General features: G+C 44.2%; 1 protein-coding gene across 1 annotated transcript in view; it reads right to left on the reverse strand.

Moving 5' to 3' along the window:
• CDH13 (cadherin 13) overlaps positions 1-13200 on the reverse strand; it is a 984669-nt gene that overhangs the window by 755885 nt on the left and 215584 nt on the right. Inside the window, exon 2 of the mRNA XM_084755241.1 lies at positions 9449-9560. Coding sequence (XP_084611367.1) covers positions 9449-9560 — 112 coding nt within the window. The remainder of the gene's footprint in view (positions 1-9448; positions 9561-13200) is intronic.

Here is a 13200-nt window from a genome sequence, read left to right on the forward strand (position 1 = left end):
TGTGTGTGTCTGCTTCTTCCCTTATTCCTTATGCTGCTGGTCCCCAATCACATTGCCATCTCCCCGCCACCACATCAAATTCTGTCCTGATATGTCTTGCCTTAATCACCTGCATCGTTCAGCTTCTGAAGTGGCTCCGGGCCTGAGCTCCACCACTCTTCCCTCCCCCTCTGCCTCCTGTTCTGAACTCCCTGCACTTCAGCCACGCCCAGCTCACACGTGGCCCCTGCTGGAACTCCACCTACACTGACAAGTCAAAGTCTTAGCAGAAGATGACCAAGGTTTTGGCTAATTAATGAGTATACCCACAGGAGTACAAATGCTGAGCTATACGGTAACTACTTCCTTGTCTAGAAACTGCCCAGCACGCTTGCCAAAGTGGCTGCACTTTTATTTCCCACCAATAACCTAAGGGTTCTGACATCCACATACTGTGGTCAACATTCACCATGTCACCATTTTCTCTAGGATATGAGGTGGACTCTTTTAGCTTTGATGGGCAAACCCTTAATAATTGATGACAAAGGTTACTAATTCATGTCTCTCATGTCCCAACACTGTCCTGTTTTCTTGACCAAGAGCAGTGGCTGCTGTCCATCACAGCAGTGACATGTGCTTTAGTCTTGGGCACATTGCTTGGTTCCCAAGTGAGCCTGGAGAGCAGTGGTGACTTCATGCAGGTGAGCTGAGAGGCCTGTAGGGAGCAAGCCAGATAACCGAGGAAAACAAAAAAGATGGCAATGGCAGGAGCCCCCCAGGAAAGGCCCAGCCACCATTGTTTCAGCACAGTTTCTGGAAGCCAGTATTGCAGGGTTTCCTATAGAGGAGCTGCTATTCCAAGTCCTCCACAAAGATTAACAGTTAATCTTCTGAGCAGCCTGTTGTGGTGCCCTCCATTACCATGTTCTTTTCTCAAAGGGAAAGTGAAGCATGGGGAGCCTTGGTGTTTTTTTTTTTCTTTCCTGCTTCTATTTTCCAATGTCAAATAATGGATGGACCTTAGATTATTTCTAAGGCTTCTGTGTTACCTCTCGCTCTCTCTCCATCTTCCTCCATCTTCCTCTCCCTCCTCCCACTTCTCTCTGGGTTGGGGCAGTTGTGCATAGGGCATGGCAAATGTGGTGCGAGGACAGCTGGATATAGCCTGGGTCTCTCCTTCCATCATGTGGGCTCCGGGGGTCAAGTTCAAGTCCGCGGGTTTGGCAGCAAGAGTCTTTACTCACTGAACCATCTTGGTGATCCTGACCTTGGATATATGAACCCATGCAGTCTGCTTGGGGGTTGAGGGGTTGAGGGCTGGTAAGGGGGGAAATCTATTATTAGAAAATGAGTCTGCTTAGAATTCAGAGACTTTTAAAATAAAAATAAAAGTCTCACTGCTGAGGGCAAATTTCTTTAATTCCACAGTTCAGATCACAGTAGCTGCCAAACAGGACAAACCCCAGGGGCAGTTAACTGAAGAGCTAGTAGTGGGATACCCTTTCTCTCTGAATGCTTTTCTTTCTGTTTCTAAGAAAACTTAGGCCAAGAGAGCGCTACCTGCTTCAGTTTCCCTCACAGGACACGGCTGCTTCCTCTGTCCCTCTGTCTACTTCCCATTCTTCATACAAAAGGCTCAGGAACTGGGTCCACTAGAAGGACCGAGAAGCCTTTTTCCACACCCCTTCCTTGTGGATGAATGTGAGTTCACTCCTTAGCCTACAATCATTTAATTATGACTTCCTATTTATAACGTAGTTAGTAATAATGCATCTATGAGGATCTTGCTAAACATTAATTGGCTGATTACAAGATCCCTATAAATACACTGATGGGAGGGAGGTGAAGACAGGAGATGCCTGCCAGTCTCACAGAGCTCTGTTGAGACAGGGACACTGTTCACATGGAGAGGTCCACGTCAAACCCCCAAAAATGCACCCAGTGGCATAATGACACACAGATGTGAATGCCACCAGAGTAACTTCCTTTGGCTTGTTGTGACATCGTAAAGCAAAGACAACACTTGACACTTTGACCTTTCTCATCTGTACACGCACCTCAGACCAGGGACCATTAAGTAATCTCACCTGCCAGTCAGTCTCTCAGCAATTATGTGTAACTTAGGAAATATGGAGGATGACCATAAAATGGAAGACTCGGGAGTTGCCCAGAGGTCTCCAGTCTCCAGCGTAAGAGAACACGGACAGACAAAAGCCTGTGCCAGTTAGATCTCAGCAAGGAGGCATCTTCCACCAGGCAGGCTGGAAAGTTCATCTGTTTGTCACCACCTCATTGAAATATTTTTACAGCAGGGTCGCGGGGGCCTTTGTTTGGACATCTAGTTCACTGACTGTGTGCTCCCCAAGTTAGGATGCGAAACCCCCGCCACGTCACTTTTTCATTAATTGCCTTCATTTTTCACGCTCCATATTTGATTTATAGTCAATTAGAAACACACTGGAAAGCCATGACTCATGTGAGTTAAGTACAAATGTGATTAATGCCATGCCGTTGACTCCCTGGGTGACCTGGCAGCTGACCAAGGTCGGTGCTACAGTGGCGTGGACCAGGCAGCACCTGGGTGAAGGGGACATATGCAGATGGAGAAGCCAGGAGCAGAGGGATCATGGGAAACAGGTCCTGGCAACAATCTAGAACCAAGAAAACGAGTCGTTTTTCTGTATTATATAGGAAGAGTGAATTTAGCCAGGAATATTTTTAAAAAGTGCTGTGGAAGCTCTTTCTTTCACCTAGGTTGATGAAAACAATGGGGAAAATTAAATGACAAAATTCTTTAAGTTTCACCATCCACACTAAACAATGAGACTCCAGGTGGGAGGCTGAGCCAGTGCCTCGGAGTTTTCATTCAATTCTTGACTCTAGCAACTATTAAGAGATATCAGCTTGGGTAAACTCCTTCACGTAGCTCAGCCTTGAGTGCTCTCATCTGCAAAGTGGTCACATAAGAAGATCTTTTCTCTAAAGGCTGTTGCTAGACTCCAAGGGACTCTTGGTAGCTCGGGACGACACAGATAAGGTCAGGTCTCAAGGTTATAAAGAGTGTCCTGGTCAGCATGGCCTGTGTCCCGTGTCTCCACATCTGTCTATAATAGTGCACAACCTGTCACATTTTCAGAAGTGGTCTACCTTCCCTTCATGTCACATTCTGCCTGGCTTTCAGGAACTGATCTAACTGTGGCAACAAGGGAACAAGAATAGACCTATCCACGCATAGAAAAACTGTGATTCTCTACTCACTCTGATGGATTGCTGCCTTCGACGTGCTTAGTTTATACATCTTAAGTGAGCAAGAAGGTGGGTTTATTGGATAAACTAGAGGAAGAGGCAAGTTAGCTAATCTTGGTAGGCGTTCTCTGAAGAGGAGTGGTCTCAGACTCCAGGGATCACAGAGGGAAGACACTGTGGTTGGCAGTTCCGTACACACTGTCAGCATTCACACCTGGACCAGAGGAAGACTTTGCTACTCCCATGAGGCTGAGGCACTGGGGTCCTTGACATGGCCGTGCCCATGTCAACAACACACAGGCACTCAGGACTCGCTCTGCTTGTGTAGGGCCCTTCATGAGGAAACCTCTAAGAGTTGTATCCCTGCCTCTCCCCCCAAAAAATGAATACATTTACCTTCAGCAGTAGAGCAGAAAAGCTAAGAGCAAAAAGGATTCTACTCTTATCATTGAACAGCAGCAATTTCTCCTAAAACATGGTCCCTGGAGGTGTTCAGTGTATTTATTGAAGCACAATTTATCCAAAGACTAAATGTCTTTTCCCTAGTAATTAGGCCCCCTCCTTTATACCTGCTTCTCTACTTTTTTGATGACAAACAAAATTACCCTTTAAAGGAAGATTCTGGATAAAAGAAAATGATTTTTTTTACCTCTTCTTTGTTTATGTTTTTCCATATCTAGGATTAGCAAACAAAAATAGATATGACACTATCAATACAAGATTAAGAAGAAATCAACTCCATCATGAAGTTCTAGAGCCCCACCACTCCAGATGTTGACCCATCTGTTCTGATTCTCTGGCTGGCCATGATCTATCCCTCATCTTAGATTCCCGGAAAGCACCTGAAATGATGTGAGAACAGCAGCAATGGTGACAGTGGTGTCACACCAGTTCTTGTCGCCACACAGCTATGCTCTGAGTAAGATCCCCACCACTGTGGGTCAGTTCTTGCTGGAGCTATGTTTGTCCTTTCTACTGAAATGAGCCCACTCACACTTGGAGGACTAAAAAAAAAAAAAACAAAAAAACCAAAAAAAAAACAAAAAAAACAAAAAAAAACCTCACCCGGGGTGACACAGCTAGTGTGTGATTGCATGGGCCATTAATGCATAGTCGGCGTGAGCTTAAAACTATGTGATCTTAACCAGACTATAGCCCTGGAGCCCATCTCTGACTCAGCCATCAAGAAGTGAGGACTATCCGCTGTACATCTCCAAGACGGGGTGCGGAAGACAGATTGCTAGGTAGAAAGTGCTTTCTGCTGGGAACTACAGGAGCATTGTCCTTGCTTTCCTTTTTAAATGGACCAAATCTTCTCCAGGGACTCTGGTTTCCACTGAGAAAGCTGCCTCCTCTTCTGTGGTCTATTTTGTCAGTATTTTTTAAAAATGGAATAATATTATCTTGTTAGCATCTGCATAGTGATGGCTCCCAGCCTACCTTGCAGCTAAGCTGGCTACACGACCAAGCCTGCGGATCTACCAAAGTAGAAATGGCACAGATCACTTTCAATCTGAGATAATTAAAAATCTTGGGTAATGTACTTCCCTTCACTCTTTCTTGACCTCCAGTCTGACTAGCAGAGTGGAAGGAGAGACACCCAGACAAGCACCCTGAGCTGTGTCTCCATGATAGGGTTAGAAACAAAAATCCACCATGTGAGCTTACTGGCTTGCTCAATGCCTCAGCCTTAGCATAGCCTTTTCTGCTGGGGATGCAGGCTCTTGATTAATAGCGCAAATATGCATTGGACTGTAGGTACACTTTGGAGTGGTAATCGCTCTGTGTATCTTTGTGCTTGGTTTTTGTGTGTACATATTAAGAGGCATAAACAATAAAGAATGAAAGTATGAGGAAACATACAGTCCTTGTAGTGGCTTAGTTGCCAGCTGGGTGTCCATCCTGGACACTGGATGCTGGACTTACCTACTAACAGAGGCTAGCGGAATCACAGACATGGTTTTCCCTGGGGAACTCAATTGACCACAGATCCCTGTGGTGTCAGGAAGGTCTGTCTGAGCTGATGCAGGATGCTGCAGTTGATAACTTGATGTTTCCCATCCTGGTTAGAGGTACCCAGGCAGCCAGTCCAGGGATCTGCCTTCTAACTGGATTTCGCCCCCTTTCTTTGTACTTCTCACTGGACACTGGGAAGAACCCCTCTTTCAAGACTGAGATGAAACCAAAAAAGTTTTGGCTGAGTCGTGATGAGTGGGGGCTTTGCATTGCACTCAAAAAGATACAGTAAAGGAACACTGCTGGGTCCATTAGAAGGGAGAGTGGGATGCCATGTTTTGATCCCAGGAGCTTGTTGAAAAATGGCCCTTTAAAGAAGAAAGCAAGTCTAGTTAGCAGTAAGGGGAGTAGAATAAAGGGTTATTTGGATGTGAAGGAAATAAAAGGCTTCAGAACAACTGAAGGGAAGATGTATTGCAGTGAGCAGTGAATAAAATATTAGGGAAATAAAAGGAGTGGGGTGACCATTAGTAACAGTTAAAGAAGAAAAAGGCAATTCACCAGGAAGCAAGGAGGAAGATGAAAAAGGATAAAAGGAAATGGTACTGTCAGAACAAAGAAAGCAGGGATCCTGGCACAGAATAAACACACTCTGGAACCCCAGAAAGCTAAGCATGGAAGTGGCTGAATGTAAGCCTTGGCTATGAGCAGATGAGCTTTACCCATCAGTACAGGCTCCTTCGTAAAAATGCTCCAGTGTGCAATCCGTTAATGGATTGTGCTGTACTCTGCCTTTGTAACAGAAATTCACAAGGACTTGTAACCAAACTTCTTTACTTTTTAAAAACATTTTATCTCTTCTCTCTCTCTCTCTCTCTCTCTCTCTCTCTCTCTCTCTCTCTCTCTCTCTCTCTCTCTCTCTCACTCTCTGTCTCTGTCTGTCTCTCTCTCTCTCTTCTCTCTCCCTCCCTTCTCTCCCTCCCCCCTCTTACTCTATATGTATGTATGTATACACAGTGTGGTACATGTGTAAAAGTCAGAGGACAATTAATAGGAATCGGTTCTCTCCTTCCACTACAGGGATCTTGAGGAGCGATCCTAGGTCCTCAGGCTTGGCAGCTGGTGTCTTTACCTACTGCCCAACAATGCTGGCCTGTAACCACATTTCTTAAATACTACAAAGAAAAGAGAAAGCACACCAAGTGCAGGTGTCATGAACAGGCCCATATCATATCACTGACCTGCTTTTTCTTACCCTCCAGCGCCCACACAATACCAGCTTCTATTTCTGCATCTCTGGAATATCCCAAACCATTTCATTCATCTTTAGAACATAAACTCAAATGCCCAATCTTTTTTTTTTCTAACTTTCTGGCTCTCTTCAATATGTTCCCATCTATCATTTAAGCGTTAGTTCATGACAGCACATACACCTCTCATAACTGGTTCTTCACAATTTTTTCAGAGACAAAAAAATTTCTCTTGAAACTTGTGAGACGCATAGAAGGGGTTGGAGAGATGGTTCGGGAGTTAAGAGCACATTGTGCTCCCCCGAAATACCTGAGTTTGGTTCCAAACACCCACATCAGGTGGCTCACAGGTGCCAGGAGAGTCCCTCTGCAATGGTTCTCAACCTGTGGGTCATGACCCCTTTCAGGGTCCAGTGATCTTTCATAGAAGCTGCCTAAGACCAGCAGAAAGCACAGAAATTGACATAATTCATAACGGTAGCGAAACCACAACTATGAAGTGCCAACAGAAATACTTTTATGAGTGGGAGTCACCACACATGAGGAACTACATTAAAGGTTGCCACATTAGGAAGGTTAAGAAGCTGTGTGCTCCAGAGGATCTGATCCCCTTCTCTGGCCTCAGTGGGCATCTGCAATCTTGAAAATTGTACAGGAGAAGACTGATAAGGAGTAAGAAGAAGAGAGAGTTTGCGTAGAAGTGGCTGGGAGAATATCAGTAAAAATATTAAATGAATATTTCCATTAAATATTTTAAGTTTTGACTTCCTCCTTCTGGGTAAATAGAACAGGCATTGCTCCTCTTGAAAACTCTGGCTTTTCTAAACCATTTTCAACAGGCACTCTCCAGTCTCCACAAACTTTCTTCTGCACCTAGACCCAGTTAACCTCACCCATAGGATGTACTCAGAACAAACTCTATTTGTTGTCGCCTTGAGATGAATTTCCAAGTACCAATCCAGCCCTGCTCTTTATATTTCATCCTAGTAACAGGCATGGGCAAGCAGTTTCACCAGAAGGGCTAATTAGATTTTGCTGACCCAACATCTCACACACACACACATAAAATTTTAAATTGTGATTGATTCCCGTATCACTGGATTTCCCTGAGTGTGTTGTTATAGATAATAAGCCTAGTCTCATTTAGCATTTAGCAGCTTACACAGGAGCAAGAGCTATAACCAAGTTAATTACTTGGGGGATTAAGACACACACAACACACACACACACACCTCTGATGTTGGAATGTACAACATGTTGCAGTTTAAATTAGAAAGACCCTGTAAACTATGATTGTTCCCAGATTCTCAGTGGTGAATTGAAAGCTGCTTGGTGTCATGAAGATTATGGAAGCAATCGCATTTATGGGCCTTCTTTGCATAGCAGCTCTATCAATTTCCATACTGAGGGTGGCTTTGTATTTCCCCACATGTTCACATTGATGACATTTGGAGTAATCACTTAGAAGAAACAAAAAACAATAACAACAACAACAACAAAAATAGGAAAACAAGAGACAGAGGCAGACAGACAGATGGACAGATCTAGAGATGAGGGAAGAGGAGGATATTTGTCATCAATCAAGTGCTACTTGAAATATATTGATTCTTATCAGCACAGACACTAAAGAACAAATGAGTGGTTCTGTCAATGGCTTGACCCCAGAATCACACTCAGAAATACAGTCACTAGGTAGTCATTTATCGGGAGTCACTTCCTTTGTCCCTTGTCATTAGACTCAAATTGGTCAGATGATCTTATTGGTGTTATTGTGTCAGGGTGTTCCCAGGCTCCACCTTGGAGACCCTGATGGTCGGCATCCTTTCAACTCTTATAAGAGGTACCCGCCTCCCAGAATATTCCAACCAGCCAAGTGTGTTCTCTTTTCTTTACACAAACCAGCCATATACCCTAGAAATAAAGGAATGGGCCTAGCACAAAAGGCTACCCTGAATCCAGAAAGGCAGACACATATGCAATCAACTTCTTCACAGGTGCCCTCGAGCATCTGGCCAAATTGGGTCACTGCTTGCATATCCTCTATCCCCAAATATCAAAGATTGGGGATCTGGAAAGTTGGCTCAGCAAGAGAGAGCACCAAGGGCTCGTGCAGAGGACCAGAGTTCAGTCCCCAGCATCTCCAGAGGGCAGCTCACAGCCATATGTCACTCCATTCCCAGAGATCAAATGCTTTCTTCTGGCCTTTTCAGGCGACTGCACTCATGTGCACACACTCACACACACAAATATAGCCATGCGATGAAAAATAAAATAAATCTTTAGAAACGTCAGAGAATGGTGCTCAAGGGCCTATCATAATCTGGTTCAGTCTCCCACCAATTCCAAACTCCATTGTGTAAACCCTGACTTGTTAGGCATTTATCACCATGCTTTTGTTCTCTTAAAGGTACAGTACCGTAATATTGGTGTTAAGGACAGTGAGAGATCATAAGCAGATCTGAGAGATGCACGTTTTCAGGAAATCAATTGGAATTTGGGGAATTTAGGTTTAATCTGCAGAAGCAGCAGAAAAGATTTGAATCTTTTTCAAGGCCATCTTATCAGCTTTAACAAGAGTTTTCCGATTCCTGTGTCTACAAATTCCCAGGTGCCAATACTCTGCTCTCATGATTATTTTGATCTAATGCTCTACGTGAGAAACGGCAGGTAGTACAGCAATCTATAAAGAAGGAGATGGCTTTACGCTTGGGCCCGCCCTGTGGAAATGGATTTCTTTCCCTCCATATGGTGCAGGATCACCCTGGAGGCTGGCGGTACCCTTTTCTAGGTATGGGGCAGAAGGGTTCACTGGAGATAAAAATCCTGAGAAAAGATACATGTCCTGTATTATTCTGCAAGCCGGCAAGTCTGTCATTTGAAAGCATCCACCCAGAGTCAAGGGCCAGGGACATAAGAAATGTGACCAGAAAACATGAGGTGATCCAACATCCTGAGACAGGCTACAAACAGCTGTGAGGTCCACATGAGTGGGCCCGGAGCATTTTGGAATGGCTTACAGTTTAGGACGGGCTGGTCCTCGATGAATTCCGCTGGCTGGTGGATGTGCAACACTTTCTGCTGGAATCCGGGTGTGCAGTCCAAATCACCTGCAGATGTTACCAGGAGCACCTGAGGAAAGGCAGCAATCAATATTTTAACAGCAGCTAGCATGTTTGCCCTGCTAACTTTTTTTCTTCCTTTTAACCGAATCTACAACTTTTAGAAATGAGCTGAGGTTTTAATTTCATTTTCCCCAAACGAAGAGGCAAGTTAATGTGCCTCTCATGGCTGCCAACAGCTCGTTTTTGGCAATGGGATTTTTTTTTTTGGAAGATGCAAAACCAGGAACAGCTGCTGCGACTTCCATTAAGTTGAAGTTAAAGAAACAAAGTTGTAAGGGTTTTACACCTGCTAAGAATCTCACTGTGGTCGCCATGTGTGAAGTTTCATTACAAACACTGCCAATTTCCAGTGACGCCCGAGATAAAACCAGCTTCATGCTCACACATGCAAAGGTAACAACGTCGTCTCCAAAGAGGAGAACAAGGAAACCAGAACTTTCCCACTGGAGATTCTTCTAGATGTATCCTAAGGCCTGTTGGCTCTTCACCCTGGTCTCCCACAGTGGCCACAAGCCACAGGGTAGCCACTGGACACCCACAATGTAGTCGAGCCCAAACCGCGGCATTGCTGGGTATGGTGTTATCAACTTGACAAACACTGAAGTCACCCAGGAAGAAAGACTCTCAACCGAGGATTTGCCGCCACCAGGAAGGCTGGTAGGTAAGTTCAAGACACACTGTCTTGATTGATGATGATGTGGGAGTGGAAGGGTCCTGTCCATCCTGGGTCCTGTGACCCCTGGGCTGGTGATACTGGCTTAGCCAGCTGTGAGGAGCAAGCCAGAAAGCAGCCTTCCTCTAAGGCTCCCTCTGCCCCGCCCCCATCCCCACCCCACCCCCGGGGGCTCCTGCTGGAGTTCCTGCCTTGGCTTTTCTAGATGGCAGACTGTGGTCTGGATATGTAAGAAAGATAAGTCCTTTCCTTCCCAAGCTGCATTTGGTCATGGATCGTTTTTATAGTAACTGTGCATTAGAATGATGGGATTTTTTTTTGGAATGATGTTTTATATGTAGTGCTAAATATAAGTGGCCGTTATAATTAATTTCACCAGTTTCTTTTTACTTTTGCAATTTGGCTACTTTCCCCACAATATAAAATGTACAAATTCTTTGCAAGGCCTCATTTTCGTGCTTTGGATTTCGTGGCATCTGTCTTTCGGAATAAACAAAACTAAGACCTAGGCTATACCGTGGTGGAGCACTTTTCCCCCAGGCATGACATGACCACTGCTGTTTTTGAAAATAGAGCAGCTGAAACGATTAGCCAAAGGGACACTTAGAAGACCGGGCCCACCAACATGTATGTGGGGGCGGGATGCAGTTCCATGGCTCATAAAGTGACGCACTAGGGGGCTCACAAGGCGCATGAGGTCTCTCATCCAGGAGGACATGTAAGTGTTAGCCACTGCTAAGAAGGGGGAGGCTCTTCTTGGGTGTCACATGCTCCTGTAAGTAGCCCCAATTCTCACTGGCTCATCAAGCCAGACTTAGCTGGGCTATGTGAGTGAGCCTCGTGGGACTAATAGACATTTGTTCATAACTCCCCCAGAAGTCACTTACACACTTTGGCATATGAAAACCACACGGTGTCCCCCGGGGCAAAGGTCTAACTTAGATAAAAATGGATGTAAGATCAATAAGCAGAGACTATCATCTCCAGGAAGAGAGGCCTGGCCTGGTACTCACCTGTCTACCCCAAGCATCTACCTCACACACTGGCATAGGCCTGCTGCTTCGCCTTTAAAAGCAAAGCTGATGTGTTTGAGCCCTTATCACACAGCAAGGACTGTGTTAAGGTCGTGATGAACACACTGTGGGTTAGTCTCCGCTGCAGCCTCGTGATGCACAGACACCAATATTCAACAGGAGACCAAAACTTCCGGGAAATAAATAATTGTGCCCAAGATCCACATACACCTGGATGGTGGAGTCTGGATCTGGATATATAAGTTTAAACATCCTTTGATCTGTCTCCTACCAAGCACCTGGCTCAGAGCTGACCCTTAGACATAGGCTATAGCGCAGCAGTTCTCAACCTGTGGGTCACGACCCCTTTGGGGTGGGTGGGTGTCACATTATCACATAACCTGTATATCACATATTTACATTATGATTCATAATAGTAACAACATTACAGTTATGAAATAGCAACGGAACAATTTTATAGTTGCCACAACATGAGGGAACTGTGTTGAGGGGTCTCAGCATTAGGAAGGTTGAGAACATCTGCTAAGGAGACTTTATTTTGTTTTAATTTTTCTCAGCTAGCTGTCCAAAAAGTATAAAAGGCTTCACTAACCTGAGCTGAAATGACCAGCAGTGAGTCCTTAGAAGGTAAGGTCCCCAGGGACAGCCTCCCCGTGATGGAGGAGGAAGGGAATTAGTTCACACAGCCCAGCCCCCTGTCATGTGTGTGGTCTGCCTCCCAGGTTCCCACCTGGAACCACTCCAGTGTGTGCCACTGGTGGGTGACTGGCTGGATAATTCAGTTTTCACTAGCCCCCTTGTTCCTTGGCTGATTTCCCTGGCCCCATCTGTCTTTACCTGAGACCAAAGATTTGCATTCAAGACTTCGACTCAGCCCTTGCTATTAAAGAAACCTAATTTTGAAACCTAGAATTCTTTTTATTAATTTTTTACATATACATTTATATTATTTTACATATATAAAATAAACCACATAGAGCAAGAAGAACTACAAAATAATCAGGAATCATATTAATGTTACATTCATAGTACTTTGGCTACTTGTATTTGGCAACCTTGAAAAAAACATTTTCCTATCTTGGTGAATCTAAAATTATGAATGTAAATCAATATCTATCATATCTCTATCAACTTAAAATATCTATCTAGACCTAAAAGCATCTTAACCCCTAAACAACTAAATTTAATTGTGAAACTAACCTATTTGGTCTTCAACCTCATCAGAGACCTGAGAAGGAATAAAATTAATTACTTAAGTAAATAGGAAGCACCAAGTTAGCAGCTTCCAAATTGAAAAAAGAAATGACAGAGACAATTTGCTTCTTGAACAGTCACCCATGACTCTCTATAACATTGGAGCATCATCTTCAGCCTTCTGGCCCAGTATATATGACATACATATTCATGAGGCAGGGACTATTGAGGACTTGCTTACCCTGTCTTGGCAGAGTTTGGCCATTGACTCTACCTACATATAAGCTTGCCTATTTTTAGCAAGAATTCTGTCAGTGGTCAAAATGAAGACATTTTGCCCAGTGGCTGGTTAGCCACATTTGAAGTCATCTCCATAAGGAGGTTCATGATCATCTTTGAGTTATGCAGGGTATTGCTAGGAGTTAACCTGTCTTATTGTGAAATAATCCTTAAAGCAATAAAAACACCTTTAAATGCCATATTCTGTAGGACTCTGAGGTTTTTGAAGACCTTATCTAACTATTTTACCTTATCTGTCTATAGAATCATACCTATCTGTTATGCCTAGGATGTATTTTCTTGTGATATAAATTGACATGACCATGATTTGATCAACTGACAATTAACTTGTCTAACTTACTTATCCTAAACAGCTTGCAATAGCACTTTCAAGGTATTCAGCTGGAAGAAACCCTAAGAAAATGATGGCCCATTTTCTTTAAGGGGGTTTGGGTAGGCTTTTTTGT

This window comes from Acomys minous (assembly GCF_964271855.1).
Source record: "Acomys minous genome assembly, chromosome: 14".
In the NCBI taxonomy this organism is placed as follows: domain Eukaryota; kingdom Metazoa; phylum Chordata; class Mammalia; order Rodentia; family Muridae; genus Acomys; species Acomys minous.